This window comes from Sycon ciliatum, chromosome 1 (assembly GCF_964019385.1).
Source record: "Sycon ciliatum chromosome 1, ocSycCili1.1, whole genome shotgun sequence".
NCBI classification, from domain to species: Eukaryota; Metazoa; Porifera; class Calcarea; order Leucosolenida; family Sycettidae; genus Sycon; species Sycon ciliatum.
Genome location: NC_088643.1, coordinates 85,421,204 through 85,444,929, shown reverse-complemented (window position 1 = coordinate 85,444,929; position 23,726 = coordinate 85,421,204). Strand labels below are relative to the sequence as shown.

At 47.8% G+C, this 23,726-nt stretch overlaps 1 protein-coding gene across 1 annotated transcript in view; it reads right to left on the bottom strand.

Annotated features, from left to right (window-relative positions):
• The window catches only part of LOC135806034 (uncharacterized), a 145,147-nt gene that overhangs the window by 95,936 nt on the left and 25,485 nt on the right, over positions 1 to 23,726 (bottom strand). The window contains exons 10-15 of the mRNA XM_065320169.1: positions 18,338 to 18,417; positions 18,115 to 18,184; positions 16,439 to 16,504; positions 15,261 to 15,313; positions 11,858 to 11,923; positions 7,377 to 7,458 (exon numbers count right to left, since the gene is read on the bottom strand). Of these exons, the coding sequence (XP_065176241.1) occupies positions 7,377 to 7,458; positions 11,858 to 11,923; positions 15,261 to 15,313; positions 16,439 to 16,504; positions 18,115 to 18,184; positions 18,338 to 18,417 (417 nt within the window). The remainder of the gene's footprint in view (positions 1 to 7,376; positions 7,459 to 11,857; positions 11,924 to 15,260; positions 15,314 to 16,438; positions 16,505 to 18,114; positions 18,185 to 18,337; positions 18,418 to 23,726) is intronic.

Below are 23,726 nucleotides of genomic sequence, written 5' to 3'. Positions count from 1 at the left end.
TTCGTCTTGTTGATAACAGAGTCTGGAAGCGTCACTCTGACCACCTGAAGAAACGCCTTCCTGCTGAGTCGGTGCAAGATGCTTCAACTGCTACGTCAGCACCACAGCTTCCATATTCCAGAGCTTTACCTTCTACCACAGCTCTACCGTCTTTAACTGCTCTACCTAGTGTTCCGCCGAATGAGTCTATGTCACTGCCTGGCTCAATTGTACATGATGAGATCCGTGAGAATGCTTATTTATCTGTTCCTGAATCTACTCCTAACTAGTCTAGTGGTTCTAGTCCTGTCGTGTCTATGCGCAGTTCTTCTCGTTCTGTAAAGGCTCCTGTCCGCCTTGATCTGTAGTTCGTCTTATCAGATTATTTTCTGCCACGACACAGTCTATGTATTTCTGTTATTCTGGTCGTTTCTATCTGATGGTGGAGGGATGTGATATCTGAGCAAGCGTTGTACAAACGCGTCATAAGTTGTTATCTTATTACTTACGTTGCCTGCATGCATATGCGCATGCCTGTTGTTTTGTTGTCTTGTCTTGCTCTGAACGAGTGATATACAAGTCTTGAGTTTTTCCCAATCTGACAAGTGTGTCTTGGTCTTGTGTAGTGCCTGGGTTGCATGTAACAGTGACAATTTGTTTGTTGCATCTCCACAATTGTATTGATGCACTGAATCCCACTGTCCAGATGCTATAAATGCACTGTGACACTGAAAGGGTTAAACCATACATACTGCAAATCGATTATATTTCGTGAGCGAATGATATTTCGTAAACTTGGGGGGGGGGGGGGGGCATTTCGTAGCCATCTAACTTTCGTAAAGCGTCGTCGATCGCGCGCAAGGGCTAATACTATGCAGTATTCGTACCATACAGCAAGCACGATTTGGGAATAGTTTCGTTCAAGGAAGTCCTCATTCGGTCCTTCTTCACCGAATGTTGGATCGTCAATGTTCTCTCTGTTGAATTCAGGCACTTCAAGTCAAGCTCAGTCATCTCTGGAAAAAGTTTATTCCCGTAGCTATGCAGAAGACGTTACTTCAGTAACGTCTGGCGCTAGCCAGGGTCCACACAGCTTTAATTTGGTATTTGTGTGTGTGTTTGTTTGTTTGTTTGTTTGTGTCACGCCTGGCGCTATCCGTATCTGACGGCAAAAAAGCATAGGATGTTATAAATTTTTCAATTCTCCTATTTTTTTTCAGGCATATCCTGGGATTCGAACCCGCACTATCGCCCTACATGCATTCCCCCATGCACTTCGCATTCATACCCATTCTTCCAAGTTGCTTCACGTTATTATCTTGCGTTTGAAAGCCCTATTTGAATATTGCGGGCAGCTAGACGGTGTCGTATTACCCTCGATCGCACCTGTCCCGTACCTATCCCCTACCGTACCGTGCCATCAAAGACGGCTGGCCACAATGCATATTCAAATAGGGCTTTCAAATGCAAGATCACAATGTGAAACAACTTGGAAGAATTAGTATGTATGCGAAGTGTATCGGGGGATGCATGCAGGGCGCGCGATAGTGCGGGTTCGAATCCCAGGTTTTTAAAAAAAGGATTTTTTTAAAGAATTTATAACATCCCTATGCTTTTTTTTGTCTAGGTCATCAAGGCAAAAAAGCATAGCGTAGGGCCCTGAGCTTCCAAGCTCTCTCGTTTGCAGCGATGCCGTTGCATAGTTGGATACAAAGGACGAACCCGAATCTGAAGAAGCAATACGCCGCTCCGAAGCAACCATTCTTACCAGACTCTAACAAGGAGACGCCGCCAAACAATGCTGCCAGCTGCGAAGCGGCAAACGATGAGACCGTCCAGCAGCTTGCTGGTGCTGGAGCTAGGAAGAAGCGGGGGAAGTACTGGTACTCGCATTATGACGAGCACAGGGCCAACATTATTACTGTAAAACCGGAGAGTCTAACAATGGCTACCTGGCCACCCATCTGTATGCGCATCTTTACACAAACATACACAACTTCACACATCTTTACACAAACATGTCGCAATAAAGTTTCTTCAAATAACGAAAAAATATAGCACATTAGAGCTTGCGGTAATGTAGGTTAACACATTGCACAAGCCACCACTTCACACGCGCTCCAGCGGCTTCCAAAGAGCCCGCAGATCCCACGCTATTCATTGATGCATGTCAAGTAACACGTACATGCACGCTGTGATGGCATGTAACATGCGTACGCCGGAACTCACCTGAACTCGCCAGCCAACCAGCCATATGCGGCTGCAGCACACATCGGAGCTTGAACCCGTAACGCATACACCATACTTCGCGCTGGCCGTATTGCTACTTCATATTTGCTTTGCTTGGGTAGTGAGAAGAACACCGGTTTGTTCCTTTCTCACTCCCTTTCTCTCTCTTTCACCATGCCACGAGGCTCTGACGTGGACGCGGACGTGGGTATGCCGTCGAGGTTACCCGTCGCCGCTCGGGTAGGGCTTCGACCTCGCCATACGCGCGGACTGACGGCATGCGCGCCTTCGCGCCTGATGCCTCCGACACACCGTCAGCAGCTAGCTCAGACTTCTGACCCCGCTCCAGGCACCGACGCTTCTATGCAGGACGAGCCCTCATTGCTCTCCCCGGACATCATTTCCTCAGCCGTTATGAAGATGAACGCCCTCCACCCTCTCCTCGAACGCGTGGAACGCCTGGAGAACAGACAGTGCTGAGTCTGATCTGGAAGCCGATCTCTCCCACGCGCGCGCTCCGCACCCGAAAGATCGCTCCCACGCTCCGAGCGTCAAGCTCCGGACCTATCCTCCCCGGAACTTCCAGTTCTATCGGAACCTCCGACTTTGCCAGGACCTCCAGTTCTCTCCAAGCCCTCGGTTCTACCCACACCGCCACGTCGTGCGATTGAAAAAATCCAGCGCGGAGAGTTACTGGAACTTGAGGAACTCTTGCCGGAAATTTTCAGCTCCCAGGGACAGGAGCCAATACAACTGGTTACAGCTGGCGGTGACATGGCTCAGCTCTCGCTCAACCTCAGCGCAAAGCACACGCGCGCGATCAACGACTTCTCGCCTTGGCTGGAGGCCTGGACGATCTACATGGGCATCGTCGTTCTTGCTCGTCCTGACCGAGCTCATGAGCTCGTCTGCTACCAGCACATACTTTGTACTGCGAACCAACAGTTCACGACGTCTGCTGTGCTGAACTATGATCGAGCATTTCGCCAACACACCGCCAGTATGGCACTGCGCTGGGACGTGATCAATCAGACGCTGTGGAGTATTCGCCTACTCCGCTCTCCCCGTCTGTCATGCAGACGCCTCCTGTGCTGAACTATGATCGAGCATTTCGCCAACACACCGCCAGCATGGCACTGCGCTGGGACGCGATCAATCAGACGCTGTGGAGTATTCGCCTACTCCGCTCTCCCCGTCTATCATGCACCAAATGCACGCTCCAAAACAGCCGCGACCGCTGCCTGCCCACATGCCGCAGCTCAACACGCGCAGCCCTTTCCATCAGTGGCGGGCAGCACCCGCCAAGTCTGTTTTAACGTCAACCGCGGCAGGCCCTGTTCCCGCACACCTTGCGACCATCTCGACGCCTGCAGCTCATGTGAAGACAAAGGACATGCCGCCACATCCTGCACCAGCACCACCCGCTTCAGGTGGCAGCGCCCTGCAGATAGCCACGAGAAGACTTCGAAGCCCACTGAGAAAAAGTAAGCCGACTTCCACTCCCCTGAACACTGTTCGCTTTCACACATTACTGCCTTCCTCGGAATTGTGCTGGACACGGTGCGCATGGAAGCCCGTCTCCCAGACGACAAACCGACGGACCTCCGCGAGCTCCTCAGCGAGCTGTCACGCTGCACCCAGACCACGCAACGCAAACTCGATCACTTCCTGGGGAAACTCTCCTTTGCGTCGAGCGTCGTCGTACCAGGCAGAACATTTACGCGGCGCTTATGGGATATCAACAAGAGGTTTAGCCGCGCCAAGCCCTATTTCCGTATCACTCTGACAGGCATTCCAGCAGCTGGCACCATCGGCACAGCAAGCCCCGGACACTGCAATCCGCCTCCCTCTCCTGGACTGATGCAGGAGGTCGCCGACCTGGCAGCCATGGCAATCGCCCCGACAACACGGCGCACGTACACCACTGGCGAAAGGAAATTTACGCAATTCTGTGCGTTGCAGAGATGGACGCCCATGCCGGCTACAGACACGATGCCCAGCTGCTTCGCAGCACACCTCACACAATCGGTTCAACCACAGACAATTCATGTCTACATGGCCGCAGTACGCAACATGCATCTCGAAGCCGGATTCCGAGATCCAACGATGAACACATTGCTGCCGCCACGTGTTATGCGAGGAATCAAGAGGACGGCGACTGACCCGGCAATCCAGCGCACTCGCCTCCCAATCACCATTGATTTGCTGCGGAAGCTCCTCAATCAACTCAGCCTGGACCAACGGCGTCACCAGCAGGACAAGGGCATGCTCAAGGCGGCAATGGTGCTCGCCTTCTTCGGATTTCTTCCATGCGCTGAATTCACTGCGCCTCCAGCCGGGTTTGACCCTGCCACTCATGCCACGCGCCAGGATGTGACTCTGGATGTCACTCAAGGACGCACATATATCCGCTTCCACATCAAGCAATCGAAGACGGACCAACTTCGTCAGGGCCATGCAGATAATCGGTAGTACCACTTCACAACCTTGCCCGGTTGCTGCCCTCCTGGCATATTTTACAGTCTGTGACTGAGTAGACAGTGCTACGTACTGTACTGTACATACCTACCCTATGATATGGGTTGTACTCCACCATCTCAACTCAAGTGCTAGTGCAGTGCACTACAGTCTACATGGGGGTGACTGCAGCCGGCCAAAATTACCCTTGGAGCTGTCTCAGCCGGCAGGTTGCCCTCCCAGCCGGCATTCTGCCGGCTGAGCCGGCTTTGGCTAGATCACTGCTGTCCGTCTGACGCCACTGACGCACTCTTCCGCTACCGCCCTGGGAGACCGCTGACCAGGCAGGCACTGACAGAAGAGCTCCGACAGCTTCTCCCACTCACGGGAACACCCAATTCACCGACTACGCTGGTCATTCGTTCCGCATCGGTGCCGCCACAACTGCAGCCATGGCGGGTGCCCCGGACTGGCTAATCAGGGCAATGGGCCGATGGAGAAGCGACAGTGTCTTGCGCTACATCAGGACAACCGACACAGACATGGGGCAGCTGACCCAAAAGCTGTCAGAGGTACAAGCGCATCACAGAACGCATGGAGGTATGTAAGAACCCGCCACGCGGGCACGCAACTCGCACCCATGCACGTACCCACACGGCTGACTGTTTGGAACAGCACAGCAACTTGCTCTGCTAGGATTGTGCTGACAAACTGCGCTGATAGCAAAAACAGTGTCATTCACGTGCATTGCAATGTGTCACAACTTAGCATGGAGGCTGGGCAACCATGGGACAGCTATCTCCTCTCATCTGGCAATTATCACGGCCTTCGGCCATCACACATACTCCCACACTCCTGCCTCCTAACGGGCATTGCACTTCGTGCGTGGGCCGTCCACACTCCGTCCATTTCATGGGCGCCCATCTCATGGGCTGCACTTTGTGCGTGGACATACATACACACTATCATACAGGCCGTCCACACACCGCCCAGTTCATGGGTGCCCATTTCATGGGCTGCACCTCGTGTGCGTGGGCCGTCCACACTCCGTCCATTTCATGGGCGCCCATCTCATGGGCTGCACTTTGTGCGTGGACATACATACACACTATCATACAGGCCGTCCACACTCCGCCCAGTTCATGGGTGCCCATTTCATGGGCTGCACCTCGTGCGTGGACTATCCTACATGATTATCACATGCCAGATTCGGTTGCCCAGCACTCCATGAATCCTCCATATGATGTGTGCTCTCCACTGGTCTGCAATAGCGAGTGCATGCGTGTTAATAGCACATTAGAGCTTGCGGTAATGTAGGTTAACACATTGCACAAGCCACCACTTCACACGCGCTCCAGCGGCTTCCAAAGAGCCCGCAGATCCCACGCTATTCATTGATGCATGTCAAGTAACACGTACATGCACGCTGTGATGGCATGTAACATGCGTACGCCGGAACTCACCTGAACTCGCCAGCCAACCAGCCATATGCGGCTGCAGCACACATCGGAGCTTGAACCCGTAACGCATACACCATACTTCGCGCTGGCCGTATTGCTACTTCATATTTGCTTTGCTTGGGTAGTGAGAAGAACACCGGTTTGTTCCTTTCTCACCCACCCACCTCTTCCCATCTATGAATAATATTGATATCCTTGATTCAACACAGGTATCATAATTCATACAAGACGAAAATAAATAGGAGTGCTGGGCCAGCTATCTCCTCTCATCTGGCAATTATCACGGCCTTCGGCCATCACACATACTCCCACACTCCTGCCTCCTAACGGGCATTGCACTTCGTGCGTGGGCCGTCCACACTCCGTCCATTTCATGGGCGCCCATCTCATGGGCTGCACTTTGTGCGTGGACATACATGCACACTATCATACAGGCCGTCCACACTCCGCCCAGTTCATGGGTGCCCATTTCATGGGCTGCACCTCGTGTGCGTGGGCCGTCCACACTCCGTCCATTTCATGGGCGCCCATCTCATGGGCTGCACTTTGTGCGTGGACATACATACACACTATCATACAGGCCGTCCACACTCCGCCCAGTTCATGGGTGCCCATTTCATGGGCTGCACCTCGTGCGTGGACTATCCTACATGATTATCACATGCCAGATTCGGTTGCCCAGCACTCCATGAATCCTCCATATGATGTGTGCTCTCCACTGGTCTGCAATAGCGAGTGCATGCGTGTTAATCAGTCGTTAAAACGTTAGACTTTGTGACTCGTTCGCCTTTCCGGTTTTACAGTACTTACATACTAAAATGATCAACAGACCATGTGAGGTTCCATGTGAGGTTCCATGTGAGGTTCCATGTGAGGTTCCATGTGAGGTTCCATTACAAACTTAGAATGATGAATTCATGCAAATAATCGACGCGGAGACAACAATTTTAAAAAGGCAATAAAGAGAACAAATTCTGCTGTCATCGCCACACTACAACAAAGTCATGAAAGCTGATGAATGTGACAGGAAAATCGATTTTGGAAAGCTTTCATTGCTTTGTTGTAGTGTGGCGATGAGAGCAGAATTTGTTCTCTTTATTGATGAATTGATGATCCAGTATTTTCTCGGCATACGAAAAGCTTCATGAACATGTCCCAGCACTAGAGTAGCGACTGGCCACTGCTATCATGTAAAGAGTGGAATGCACTGCCAGACTGAATACACCGTGGAAACCAGTAAATAAAGCTTACGGTTGAAAGGCGCAGCAAGTGTTTTTCCAGTGTTGAGTATATGCAGTCCCCGCCTGAATTCTTCGAGGCTTCCAAATCCACACTGCAAATACGACATACGGCATACAGATTACATACAAATTACAAAAGCCAAAATTCCAAACACACATGGTTAGGACTGCGGGCTTCTCCGCACGTGGGAACTCAGGCTTTTCCTACTGGTTTGTTTTGATACTTGATGGACTCAAGGTTGCCGTCCAGAGCAAATGAGAAGTACATTGATCCACTCTACTCAGCAATCCAAGCTACTCCGACTCTTCGCAGATTTTCGGACTTCTCTGAGAGGATTTTCTAACGCACCATTTTTATAGATTCCGGGGGGGGGGGCATATATGTTATTTCGGAACATTATTTAGCGATCTGTACCATGACATTGCCGTAATCCAGGATATCACTGTGCAAAAATTAACCTTTATCAACACTGCACAAAACTGCTTAAGCCCCCTTTCGGAGCTGGAGGCTCAAATAGAAACGGGAGGATCCTCTTGGTCATTCTTAACCCTTAAAAGCCACAGTGAAATGGTTTTGTATTTTTCATGTTCTTTGGATCATAATTTCAGTTTCATTCACTCAATCTTCACAATCTTGAACTTCCAGGAAATATCTCCGCAAAAGAAAAGAAAGAAAAAAGGCCGAATATAGTGTAGTGATATGGCACCTATTATTAGGTGTATATATATATCAACCTACATTATTCAATCAAAGGCATTTCATACAATGAACTATTCCAAACATTTCTAATTGATATTGTCCATTTGCTGCAAAATAATAATTATTGATATTGTCCATTTGCTGCAAAATAATTGATATTGTCCATTTGCTGCAAAATAATTGATATTGTCCATTAGGCCATGGTAAAAATTATCTTTGATTCTCAAGTACGCGCGCACCGATTTTTGATTTTTGGCGGCGCACTGACGTTTTTTATTTATTTCTATGCATGCATATGCGCGCATAAAACGGTCAATGCGAAATGCATGAATCAGGGAGTAGTAAAATACCGGTATTTTTCTACTTCCTGGCCTGAATATATGAACACGTGACCATGTACATATGTGTGACCCTATCTTTGGAAATAAAAAAAACTGTGGGAAATAAAATAAAAAATCGCTCGCTCGGACCGATTTTCACAGGCTCATGACCTGAGAATCAAATTTATTTTTTACCATGGCCTTAGCTGCAAAATAATTGATATTGTCCATTTGCCGCAAAATATCGCTTTTGCTACACACTGTTGCTGAGCAACGAGAAGCGTAGGAGCCCTCACTCAATTATACTTTCAGGCAGGTGTGCTATGCTTACCCACAAAATAGTTATATCTCCAAGCCCAATTTCAAATTTTCATCCTAACAGTCTCTGCCTTGAAGGGTTTTGAAGAACACAATTTTCTCTGTGGATGATGTGTAAAAAAATGCATGTACCCGTACAAAGGCCTGTGGTGGCTACTGATAGCTCTCGATACTGATACAGTAAATACTGGATATAACGTGCCCTTTTGATTTTTGATAATACATCACTATATCCGGTGCATCACTATAGCCTATTTGCATGTGTGACTGACACATGGCACATGACTGCGCATGAAATGATGCGTACACGCTGGAAAAAGCATGAAAAGTAGCCACGTGTACATGTGGCTACTTACAGCATACAGGGAAGAATTTTATCTCACTCGCGTCTGCTGCCAGGTGCATCCAGGCAACACTGGATCAGTTTTGGAAGAAGTGAACTTTATTCCCGTAGCTATGCAGAAGACGTTCCTTCAGTAACGTCTGGCGCTAGCCAGGGTCCACACAGCTTTAATTTGGTGTTTGTGTCACGCCTGGAGCTACCGTATCTGTCCCGTATCTGTGATTTGGTGTTTGTTTGTTTGTGTGTGTGTTTGTGTCACGCCTGGAGCTACCGTATCTGTCCCGTATCTATGATTTGGTGTTTGTTTGTGTGTTTGTGTCACGCCTGGAGCTACCGTATCTGTCCCGTATCTGTGACTACAAAGGTTCTACAGGATTGTACATAACAGCTGGCCACAAACAGCTGGCCACAATATTCGTCGTATTATGTATACGACTCCCTGATGTAGAGGGAGATTTGGAAAGAAAATTAATAGGGAGATGAGGAGGAAATAAAATTAGAATGGACGCTAGTTGCGGAATAGGTGATAGGATACGTTAGCAAAAACATACTTTGGAAGAGAGATCCTTTGGAAGAGAGATCCCGTCGTCTCCAAAATAAGCGTGAACGGGCGATTCAGCGCCGGTCACAGGAAACGTCGGAAGAGTGATCCCGTCGAGTCCAGAACGCCCGTGATCGGCAGAGTCAGCGCCGGTCACAGCAAACGTCAGGACAGACATCTCGTCGACTCCAAAATAAGCGTGAACGGGCGATTCAGCGCCGGTCACAGGAAACGTCGGAAGAGAGATCCCGTTGAGTCCAGAACGCCCGTGATCGGCAGAGTCAGCGCCGGTCACAGGAAACGTCAGGACAGACATCAGGACATTTTTGCCTAGCTCATCGTACATGTTACTAGATTTGATGGAAATGTTTTTTTCCGTTGATTGGCTACATCATTGTATTGCAAAAACGTTTCAATCAGTTTGAATATGAGTTAGGCAAATGTATTCGCAGAATTTATTGCGGATTGTTATTTTTCTCTCACTTCATCCGCTTTTGGTTTGCTCCTTCTTTTCCTTTTTTCCTTATAATCGGATTTTCTGGCCTTTTTACATTGACCTGTTGAGCCAATGAGGTAAAATTATATTCCATACAATACGATATCGCGATACAATACAATAATACAAAAAATGTCCTTACCTTGATAGTGTTCTTGTGCTTTTAACTGTTGCTGGCGGCCGAATGCATGGTTGCCTGTGGAGCACATTACATAACTTTACAGTCTCCTGTAATACGCATCCTGTCCAACGGCAAAAGAGGCTGCAGATTTAGTTTTTCTGCACGTTATCAGCAATGACTACTGGTCTTCAGCAACTTGGGTCTCCTGTAACACGCGTTCTGTTTATGCTTTCGTAATGCTAACACAATGCTCGGGATAGCACTCGCTACTGATATATTAAGTGGTCGTTGGTTGCTCCGACAATTTCATGTCTGGCGCTAGCTCTGTGGCAGACGGACCTCCGACTGGCGCTATCCCGTACTTGTCCCTATTACCGTAAATACACAAGGCGACAGAGCTAGCGCCAGACATCGATACGGTGTTGTACGGTAGAAGGATGTCGTATAGCATGTCGTACAACAGTACGATGAAATTGTCGGAGCAACCAACGACCACTTAATATATCAGTAGCGAGTGCTATCCCGAGCATTATGTTAGCATTACGAAAGCATAGACAGGATGCGTGTTACAGGAGACCCAAGTTGCTGAAGACCAGTAGTCATTGCTGATAACGTGCAGAAAAACTAAATCTGCAGCCTCTTTTGCCATCGGACAGGATGCGTATTACAGGAGACTGTAAAGTTATGTAATGTGCTCCACAGGCAACCATGCATTCGGCCGCTAGCAACAGTTAAAAGCACAAGAACACTATCAAGGTAAGGACATTTTTGTATTATTGTATTGTATGGAATATAATTTTACCTCATTGGCTCAACAGGTCAATGCAAAAAGGCCAGAAAATCCGATTATAAGGAGATAAAAAGGAAAAGAAGGAGCAAACCAAAAGCGGATGAAGTGAGAGAAAATAACAATCCGCAATAAATTCTGCAAATTTTTTTGCCTAACTCATATTAAAACTGATTGAAACGTTTTTGCAATACAATGATGTAGCCAATCAACGGAAAAAAAAACATTTCCATCAGTTCTAGTAACATGTACGATGAGCTAGGCAAAAAAGCATAGCGTAGGGCCCTGAGCTTCCAGGCTCTCTCGTTGGAAGAACACTTGTTTTGTGATCATCACTCTTGATCATTATAACGATATTTCCCTGTACATTTGACATGGTTTGCTTCCTGAAGCCCATCACAATAAGCGATATATCGGTGTGTATAGTGATATTTTCGGTGTATTTTTTTCTTGAATCCATACATCCTGTACAGACACCTTGTACACACTCTCTCTAACGGTCTCTAGGCTACACTGCAATTGATATACATTAGTTCAAATTTTCGGGCATATCAATTGCAGTGTAGCCTAGAGACCGTTAGAGAGAGTGTGTACAAGGTGTCTGTACAGGATGTATGGATTCAAGTATTGGCTACAGTGGAGTCTCAAACCTTGAGAAAAGTATTTTTTTTCTGATTTGATTTTGATTTTGACTAGTTCTATCATTATAGCCGGCATATCGTTACACCCGGTCACTTTATAAACGATACTCACTGTAAATATATTCTCCACAATCAGCCAGCACACCAGCACACTACGTAACGAGAAACAGAAGGAGAAGCATCCGCCGAAGATGCCCATCCTCACACAAGAACAGGAATCTTACCGTGCATAACGCTGCATATGCCGTTTCATTTCCACTAGGACATCCATCAACGGTCTAGTCGGCTTCCTGCTCAACAACAAAACACAAATAACAAGTATACCATGCTCACTTGATTAGAAGCCCCTCTCGAATATCAGGCCTCTTTCCAATCATATCCCCTTCATGAAGGTAATCTGAGGTAATCTCCCAATTCCACACGAGCATTTCAGCACCGGTACTTCAGTGCGAGCAATTCGCAACCCTGCGTTTTAGCAAAACTTATTTTCAGCAATGAATACAGAGGATAATGCGAGTGAGGTCGTCGAATATGCCATGTATGGAGTGTGCGCAGTGAAACCAACTCATTCCAATGTGTGTCACTGTGAAACAGGCTCCAGCGTGACATCAGGAAGATCCCACAGTACCCCCGATTTATGCGATCCCTCCTGCTGCTTTCAAGTAGCCCTGCCGAATGGTGCTATCAGTCGCTGAGGTCTTTGGGAAATTGTTTTCAGTTTTTAAATCTCAGTTTATACATAGTATTAACTGTAGTTAACACGCACGTAACGCTCTCTCAGCGCGTGCCCGCCTGCGTTTACTGCACGTGGCACTCCATATTTACCCGTAGCGACGCCGCTACTTCACACTGCATTCCACATCTACCCGTAGCGCTATCGTTGAGCTGCGCACGCACACCGCTGTGCACGTGACACGGGCACGGTTCGCGCCACGCGGGAGCGTGTTCCCCCTCTAGCTCTGTCGGCAGCTGAACCTACCAGCGCATCTGATCCCATATGTGCATGCACTCGTGTTCTTGTTCCTGTTGTTGCTTACCACTCTCACTTGCTGTTTGCTCCAACACTAGCTCTTTGCCAAATTTTCCCCATCCCAACCCACCCAATTTGGCGTGGTACTAGTATCACAGTACTCATTACTACATACTATCCGAGTCACAAATAAATAAGGAACTCACGGAAAGGGTGGCATTCACATGGAGTGGGTGGCTGCAAAGCACCCCGTAAGCCTTTGAGCTGACACCCAACTCCAGGTTACCAGCCCCTCTGCATTCGTCCTACCATGCAGATGTCCGGGTGTAAGCGTAACCCCGTTAGCAGCCTACTTCCACATCTGTCCTACCATGTGGAAGTGCGATGTAAGCCTAACCTTGTTAGCGACCCCCTCCACATTCTTCCTACCATGTGGTGGCCTGGGTGTAAGCCTAACCCCATTTCCCCCGCGTGAGTTCCAGTCTAGCCCAAACCTTGTCTTCAATGTCTGTGCGTGCAGTGGGATGTTAATGTAGATTACATCACATCAGATGTTTCCCTGTGCGCCACTGCTCGCTTTATTATCATTTCCTTTACTGGCCTTTTATACTTTATTCTTCTTTTAGTCGATATCATGTAATTAGGCAAACAAACAAAGCTCTGTCGCACCCTGTAATACACAAACAAACAAACAAACAAACAACAACAACAACAACAACAACAACAACAACAACAACAACAACAACAACAACAACAACAACAACAACAACAACAACAACAACAACAACAACAACAACAACAACAACAACAACAACAACAACAACAACAACAACAACAACAACAAAGTCGGTCCTACAGTCCATTTCAAAAACATTGACAATCAGGTTTTGGTCTCAAAAAGTATGAAGATAAGGGAAAATCGGAAAACAAAGTACATGGAAGTGCTAGTTAGGGCATGGCAAATTGTTCTGTGAAGGTTTCGGAACAATTGGACCAACCGTTGAGGAGTTAGGGATTTCGGCCAGGTTTCTGGCCTTTTCCCTTGGTTTAGACTTTGCCCAGGAAACCAGTAGCGATATTCATAAAAAAAACCATGATTTATCTTTGCCTTTTTGGCCTTGTGGTTATGAATGCTGTCTGCTGACCATGAAGTTGTGGGCTCAAATCCCGACCTATCTTCAACTCAACCTTTTTTCTTCGTTATTTTGGTGAGCCAAGTCAAAGAAGGTGGCTGCCCCAAACGACTTGTTGAATGTTGTTGTTGGAGTTCGCGCTTCCTGCCGACTGACTGACACTTGACTAGCTCACGTCATGTGAACATACACACAACACTGAAACGGTGCGAGTGAGTAGAAGTCATTGTGCTGTAGCTACGTGTTGAATATACAGGCACATCGATCGATCGACTTCTTGTTGAGAATTATTTTAGTATCTTCACGATCGTCAATATTTGAATTGAGGAGTCGGCGACGTCTTCTATCAGCTACCACAGGCGTCTGCTTTTCTCAAAATGTCGCCGAAGTCACACGGATTGATGGCTTTGCCAAGTCATGGCCTGGAGAATGAGTTCGTGTCCATGCTGTTTTCGTCACACGTGAGAATAAATTCCATCGCAGGGACGCAGGTCAAAGGAACTATTTGGTCACAAAACAAATCGGGACTCATGCCACGCCTCAACATTTACCACAGTTTCGACTTGTCCTCTCTATGATTCCGATACGAGCAAGAAGTTTGGTTGTTGTAAACCAGACGTACATGTACCTGCGTGCGTGAGTTGTCACAGTTTTCCATTCTTTCGCGCGGAATATTTCTTCGAGTTCACAGCGAGTTTTTCCAGGCACCACATATGGTAAGACGGCAAACTCTGTGGGCGATCGCCAGGATTGTCAATGTTTTTGAAATGGACTATAGTTGTGTTTTCTTGGATCAGCTTGGTGAGCTGTAGAGCGGTCGAGTCGCCACAACGAAACCCAGATTGCGCGGGATCCAGAGCAGGAGAAATATGAGTATATAATTGATTGAAGAAGAGCCGTTCACAAAGTTTGCTTGAGTGCGTTGTGCTGGTGATTGTGGCACTCTGTTATGCTGCGGTGAAATGCTCATGCTGAAGTGAAACTAAAGTCCCTGGGGTGACCCTGGGAAAAAACAATAAGGTCACTCTCGAATAAAGCCCTATTCACATTGTTCAACGGTAGCTGCTCATATGAAATTGAGATGGCATGTTCACAGGTCAATCCAAGTGGCATGCACATGTTCCTACTGATGCAAAGATCCTCTCGATGTCAACTCATGCGTGCCCCTAGCCATCTGCAGCGCATGCACATACCACCAAACATAGTTTTTTTGCAAGTTTCACTCGCAGTGCGACTCCTGTTCTCCTTCACGGTGTTCATATCAATATGCCGGATGAAGACTGGGGGTGAGATAATGGGTAGCTGCCCGTGTTACCATGTGAAGCTGGAAAACTAATATGGATAGCGTGAGCTATACGTACAAAGGTGAGGATATGTCTATATGCACACAGGTGAGATATGGCTAAACGCACACGTGCGAGGATATGGCTTAACGCACACGTGTGAGGATATTGCTATTTGCACAAAGGTGAAGATAATGTCTATACGCACACACGTGAGGATATAGCTGTTGCCAAGACTAACCAATTCTCAAATGCCAGACCTGGCAAGTTTTCCGTCTGTATAGCTGCAGATCCCTGCCAGAAGACAGAAGAATGAGAAACAAACACATCCTCCTTATTGAGTACATGTCCCCAAAAACAAGTATACAAGTCCTAAAGGCTGTTAATTAACGTGGTAATATCAAGCAGCCGTGGACAGCAAAGCAGCACAAAAATACAAAAATTCCACAGCAGCAGCTGCACTAGCCGTATTAACTGTCGCAGCCGTATGCACACATACAATCCCTGGCTACGCTTTGGGACTGTTTTCGTTGCCTATGTCCTCATCTCTTTTCGTTTCGTTTTCGCTGCCTGGGCTCTCATTTCTCTTTGCTTGCTTGCTTGTATTGCAGAGGGGACATAATTATGCTGGTTTGTATTTGTGGGTCACTATGTTGCATGGGCCACGCGTACTCACCCAGCGGATATGTGTGAATAATAATAATAATCAGCACATGAAGCACAGAAGCCATATAGTTTCGACCAGGCCTTTCGAACCATTACTTTTCAAGTCGAATACATTGGTGATTAACAAGGTAGCAAGCATGTCCTTATCACCGGCACTTTGGCGGTCAGAGCATTGACAAAAAAGCACTTTAAAAGATGGAGGTAGTGGCACCAACTACATATTTGGCGGTCAGAGCATTGACCAAATAGCACTTTAAAAGATAGCGCTAGTGACGCCAACTACATAGCGAAACAATGAATATTACAAGGATAAGGATATGCTTGCTGCGGTGTTAATCACTATTGTATTCGACTGGAAAAGTAATGGTACGAAAGACCTAGTCGAAACTATATGGCTTCTGTGCTTCGTGTGCTGATTTTCTTTCCTCCAACCAAGAATGTTCATTGCGTTGGCCATCTATTTATTTTTTTCTCACTACCCTTGGTCTCTTTTGGCCCGGTGATGGGGTTCTTACCTCATGTCATGACAACGTGAGTGAAATAAAGCCAACTCCATAATAATAACATCAACCAACAAAAAGAAAGAGAAAAATAGTCACCTGATGCACAGCTTCCACGCTATACTTCTTCAAAGTAATAGTTGTCATACAGTGTACTGCCTTGTGGCCTTCAATATGTTTTAACCCTAACTGTACGGTAATCACATTATTGCTACTGCTACTGCTTGTGCAGAGAAAATCCCTGCATACTTACCAATAGTCGAGGGCGTACAATAGCCATGGAAGGTGGACAGCATGGGTACATTTCAGGCATGAAAACCTACACACACACACACACACACACACACACACACACACACACACACACACACACACACGCATGTACGCAAGCACGCACGCACACACACGCATGCACGCACACACACACACACACACACACACACACACACACACACCTCAGACCTCAGACCTCAGACATGCCCATCGCGGAAGCGATGATAGCGAACAGCTATGTTAGACATAGCAACTTGTGCTGGGATTACACCATTCAACAGCTTGCAAGGCTGATGAATTGACCGCCACTATTTTTAGCCTGGTATCCACCACACAGCTGTTTGAAGTGACTATTTCTGGCCAGTGAATCCCTATTTTTCATTACACACACACACACACACACACACACACACACACACACACACACACACACACACACACACACACACACACACACACACACACACACACACACACACACACACACACACACACACACACACACACACACACACACACACACACACACACACACACACACACACACACACACACACACACACACACACACACACACACACACACACACACACACACACACACACACACACACACACACACACACACACACACACACACACACACACACACACACACACACACACACACACACACACACACACACACACACACACACACACACACACACACACACACACACACACACACACACACACACACACACACACACACACACACACACACACACACACACACACACACACACACACACACACACACACACACACACACACACACACACACACACACACACACACACACACACACACACACACACACACACACACACACACACACACACACACACACACACACACACACACACACACACACACACACACACACACACACACACACACACACACACACACACACACACACACACACACACACACACACACACACACACACACACACACACACACACACACACACACACACACACACACACACACACACATGCACGCAAGCACGCACACACACACAAAAGGCAACTGATGAAGTGAAACAGCTATGCCAAGCTTCTTGATGGTTGTCTGTACAGCAGTGTATTCCAGCTGCTGTGCTCACACCCCACCAATCATGCAGACACCAAGTGTGTCATTAGCCCTCACTAGACTCAATGTTCCAATGATGTAGTGCAGTAAAGCCAGATGATGGAGCGACGCAATCCCGCAGCATCCGACTTCCTACTGAACTGTGCGCAACCAACACTATCCTGGAAGGACTCGGAAGGCGACTTGGTGGACTTGGAGTTAACTTGTGCTGTATTCCAGGCCCACATGCCGCATGCAGTATAATTACAGGGATTTTGTGGACTGTTGCAAACTCAGCGATGAACCTTAGGAGGATTTCACAGCTTAGTGCTGATGAATGACCCTCTCTACTTCATCTTGTCAGGGACTGACAGCCCAATAATTATATGAACAGCCCATGCAAGCAGAATATGCACAGTGGGATGTTCTCCTACATGTTCTGCGTGCACTGCTCTGAAACCTGACAAGTTTCATGGTCAGCTAAGAATGGCACAGAACAATTCGTTGCGCCCCTAAAAGAGTGCAAGGAGAAACTAACCAGTCGGACCTCGATGTGACCGTAGCCGGCTCCAGATGCTTGAAGATGTTTCAGGTCTTGAGATATGGGACTGAGCCATACAAGACAGGAGAAGCAAAACATGACACAAAACTAGAAACATACATATAATAGCTTTTCCTGACATCCCGTGCATCAATGAAAAAGGACACAGCATACAACGACACCTGTGGAAGCACAAGCTGAAGTGTCACTAGTGACTTACCATCCTTCTTGGAATTGGCTTAGTGTGACTTTCCAGTCATAGATGTTGTCATCAACAGTTTCAGCATCGATTCCAGTAATCTACACTCAGACAGCAAAGAACAAAAGCCAGCGAGCTCCATGGGGCAATGTGCACAATACAATAGCAATGGCTATAACGCTGAAAAGGGGAATGCCACTGGGGCCGATGATCACACCAGCGTAGTGACCACACGAGAAAAGGGATATTAGCGACATAAGAAAACTGAGAAAACGCGTTTGAAGTTTGGGACGTCGATTTTGTAACTCTGCCCAAAATGCTTGGCTTCCATGCTTTCATGCATGGAATAAATAAGCGCCAGGCTAGCCTACCTGGACTCAGCGGATTCTACGTGAATCCAGCTGGGTTTCGATCCTTACCTGACGTGGATCAGTCACGGTTGAGCGGAGATCGCTCGCGTTTAGTTTGCGCTGTTCAAGTACAACTACGCATTGTGCAGTACGCACTTTCTTCTTCAAATTTTCATAATGGCGATGGCGAACGACCACCGTTTGTTTACCGTAGACGAGGCTCTCGTAACTGTTCTTCGCGAAGAAGATGAAGAGTTCTTTGGTGAGCCCGAGGCCGCTATTGTCAGTTCTGACGATGAAGTTTCCGTGATCAGCGAGGAGGAAACGTCAGAGCTGCCGTGTAGTGGTGACGAAAGTGGAAATGGTGACTTTCTTGATTGAGAGGTGTCCCGTGCGTAGCTGCTTGTGAGTTGTTGGACATTCCCCCAAGTACAGCTGATAGTGCGCAGAGTTCTGCTGCCGTTCCTGCCGGCTCTGCCGTTCCTGCCGGCTCTGCCGTTCCTGCCGGCTCTGCCGCGCAAACTTCATCTGGCGCTCCAGCAAACCAAGCAGTCAGAGTGGAATGCTGCGATTTGGACTGCCTGAAAAAAAAATGAATCCGGACGATGTCCAAATCAGTATTCTGAATATGAGGGAGATGGCTGAGAACAGCGATCTTGTTGTTCTCGCTTTGCTAGAAGCCGCTAGACACAACACTGTTAGGACAGACAAAGGTGGTAAGAGAAAACGGCAAAAGTACGACTATTCGTTCCAGGGTAGGCTGTTTCACTACTGCCTTCCGCCACATGTACGACATTGGTGTAAAGCGGATGAAAAACGTAAAGAAGCATTGGGAGCAGCATGGATTGTGTTCACGGCAACACCAAGAAGCGACCACATCATGGTCTTCACCATAGTGATGTGACGAGGTGTGTGGAATTTATAAAAGCGCATGCCGTAAACTTTGGCATACCACACCCGGCACCTCTCCATGGTCGTGATGAGCTGCCGACCGTGTTCTTGCCAGCGCATCAAACGTACAGGGGTATACATGCCAGCTACGTCAAGGCGCGTGTGTCAGCTGATGTTCGCTCTGGTGGGATAACAGTCTTCCGTGACATCTGGCAGAAATGCCACGGACACATCAAGATAATGTCGCCGGGAACTGATGTGTGTTCAGTTTGTGAACGGCTTCGCCGGAAAGTGACTGAAGCTGTTGGAGAAGAGCAGAAGCTTTCCACTAGCAAGCAGTTGTCAGACCATATTGCAGATGCCCAGACAGACAGGGATTTCTACCGAGCAGCAACGGTAGATGCTAAGGCTGAATTGACGGCAGCACAGTCAGCACCAGTCGGCACTGACAATATTCTGCACAAAGTCTATTATACGTTCGACTTTGCACAGAACGTATTTCTGCCGAACACAGCACGGCAAGAGGGTCCGCTCTATTTCAAGACGCCAAGAAAAGTCCAGTTGTTTGGGATCTGCTGCGAAGCCATTCCCAGGCAGGTGAACTATCTGCTGGATGAAGCGGACACGATTGGCTCAGATGGAAAGAAGGGCGACAACCCCAATACGGTGGTTTCTCTTCTCCATCACTACCTGGATGCCAATGACTTGAGAGAGAGTGAGTGTGTCTTGCATGCGGACAACTGTGCAGGTCAGAACAAAACATCGCACAGTGATCTCTTACCTTGCATGGCGCTGTATCGTTGGCTTGCACCAGAAAATATCGTTATTGTTTATGGTCACTGGACACACTCGCTGCCTCGTCGATGGGCTATTTGGGCTGCTGAAGTGAAAGCACCGCAGCTCCGACTGTTTCACCATGAGCCAACTGACGGCTGTAGTAAATGCTAGTGCGGAGTGCAACACAGCGCAGACAATCCCAGGGTCTGGAGTGACATGGCGCGCGTGGGATACCTTCTTTCAACAGTACTCCGGTGCTGTTCCTGCCGTCAACCCGCAACACCACTTTGTGCTTCAGGCCATCTTTGCAGTGAAACGTCGCGTTGCAGGGGATTTTGTGGAGGTCATGATCCTCAAAACACCAGTGGAAGAACTGAAGGCAGCTAGGCCCCCTCCAGCCATTCCTCCAGGTGGAATGACGGAAGAGCGGATTGAGTATTTGCACAAGGAAATCCGCACGTTTGTCCCTGAGTCCACCCAGTTCTGATCAGTAAATCGGGAGTATTATGAAAGATCTAAGACAGGCCACTTCGTATGTGTATAAATTAGGGGTAAGACGATTAGTTCGAATATTCGAGTATTCGAACTTAGAAGTTGCGACTTCGGCGGTAATAGTCATGAAGTTGGTTGCTCCAACGAGGAGCACACGCTTCTTGCCGAACTTGACACTTGACTGACTCACGACTGCCATCCGGAGCACACCAGGAGCACGTCGCACCTTCTGCTCGGCAAACCTGAAAGAAAGCACCACTCCCTGCTCAATACACAGTGTTTCGGGGAATTCACCCCTCATCAGTTGAGCTTGAGTAGGCTGAGGAAGATTGTGCCTGAAAAGCACCACTTATATACTGCTCTCCAGGCCAAACCATCACCATGGATACAAACTTACAGAGACGCTTTGTTTCCAGCGCGACAAACACCTCGTGAAGCCCCAGGAAGTTCGTATTGTTGTCCCTCACGCGGACGTGCGACTAGTTGTTGGAGGTGACATCGTTGTGAATAGCTATACTGGCTCTCAACGTCTGTTTAGCACAACTCCATGAGCGACTCTGACTCACGCTGCTACCTGGGGCTTCACGAGGTGTTTGTCGCGCTGGAAACAAAGCGTCTCTGTAAGTTTGTATCCCTGGTGATGGTTTGGCCTGGAGAGCAGTATATAAGTGGTGCTTTTTAGGCACAATCTTCCTCAGCCTACTCAAGCTCAACTGATGAGGGGTGAATTCCCCGAAACACTGTGTATCGAGCAGGGAGTGGTGCTTTCTTTCAGGTTTGCCGAGCAGAAGGTTGCGACGTGCTCCTGGTGTGCTCCGGATGGCAGTCGTGAGTCAGTCAAGTGTCAAGTTCGGCAAGAAGCGTGTGCTCCTCGTTGGAGTAACCAACTTCATTCGAGTATTCGTTCAAAATTTTCAAACGAACGAGTATTTGAAATTTTGTACTCGATGGTTTTTTTTTTTTTTTTTTTTTTTAGTATTGGCATTCTATTTTTCAAAAACTTTTGTTGTACCGCTCGTTCACTGTGTGCATATATGCGCATGCATAACGCATGCCTTTGAGTCAGTATTTTATGACTTGGACGATGCGATCACCACGGCAAGTAACATTAGTTAACGTCCTGAGATACGAAAGTACTGATGAAAATCGTTACTTTACACTCTGTACAAGACGTTGGCGACTTTAGTTCTATGTTGACAGATAATTTCTTCCGAATTGGTCGAGAACTCATAAATCTAGCGCTTTTGAATTTTGATAAAATACTCAAAATAATCGGATACTCGATCGAATTATTATGAACGAGTGATTGATTGGTGAAAATAGATACTCGTTTCACCCCTAGTATAAATGCACAGCACTTCGGCAGCATTTCTGGTTATTTCCTTCTATTGGCAACAGTTCTCCGTGTTGTGTTGTCCCATGCATTTTTGTCGTGGGTCAGTCAAGTGTCAAGTCAAGTCAGCGGAATAGCGCGAGCTCCAGCGTGGGAGCAAACCCATTCCTAAAAAATCATCGCCGAAGTCGCAACCACTATTTCGTACTGTTGTGCCCAGTGCGGGCTTGCGACTAGCTGGTTTGGAGGTGACAACGTTGTGAATGACCGAGGGTCCTCTACGTGTTCTCACCGTCCAGGAGCGACACTGACTCACGCTGCTATCTGGTGTTCACGAGGTGTTTGTCGCGCTGGAAACAAAGCGTCTCTGTAAGTTTGTATCCCTGGTGATGTTTGTGCCTGGAGAGCAGTATATAAGTGGTGCTATTCAAGCACAATCTTCCTCAGCCTACTCAAGCTCAACTGATGAGGGGTGAATTCCCCGAAACACTGTGTATTGAGCAGGGAGTGGTGCTTTCTTGCAGGTTTGCCGAGTCGAAGGTTCGATGGATTTCTCGTGTGCTCTGGATGGCAGTCGCGAGTGAGTCAAGTGTCAAGTCAAGTCGGCGGAATAGCGTGAGCTCCAGCGTGGGAGCAAACCCATTCCTAAAAAATCATCGCCGAAGTCGCAACCACTATTTCGTACCATGCATTTGCAGTCTGAAAATGCTTGGGTTCGCATTGATAATAGCACATTAGAGCTTGCGGTAATGTAGGTTAACACATTGCACAAGCCACCACTTCACACGCGCTCCAGCGGCTTCCAAAGAGCCCGCAGATCCCACGCTATTCATTGATGCATGTCAAGCAACACGTACATGCACGCTGCGATGGCATGTAACATGCGTACGCCGGAACTCACCTGAACTCGCCAGCCAACCAGCCATATGCGGCTGCAGCACACATCGGAGCTTGAACCCATAACGCATACACCATACTTCGCGCTGGCCACATTGCTACTTCATATTTGCTTTGCTTGGGTCGTGAGAAGAACACCGGTTTGTTCCTTTCTCACCCACCCACCCCTTCCCATCTATGAATAATATTGATATCCTTGATTCAACACAGGCATCATAATTCATACAAGACGAAAATAAATACGAGTGCTGGGCCAGCTATCTCCTCTCATCTGGCAATTATCACGGCCTTCGGCCATCACACTCATACTCCCACACTCCTGCCTCCTAACGGGCATTACACTTCATGCGTGGGCCATCCACACTCCGTCCATTTCATGGGCGCCCATCTCATGGGCTGCACTTTGTGCGTGGACATACTTACACACTATCATACAGGCCGTCCACACTCCGCCCAGTTCATGGGTGACCATTTCATGGGCTGCACCTCGTGCGTGGACTATCCTACATGATTATCACATGCCAGATTCGGTTGCCCAGCACTCCATGAATCCTCCATATGATGTGTGCTCTCGACTGGTCTGCAATAGCGAGTGCATGCGTGTTAATGCCACATTACTTGTCGCTCACATTGCTGACTTTGGTAATTCTTTATTATCACATGCACCCTA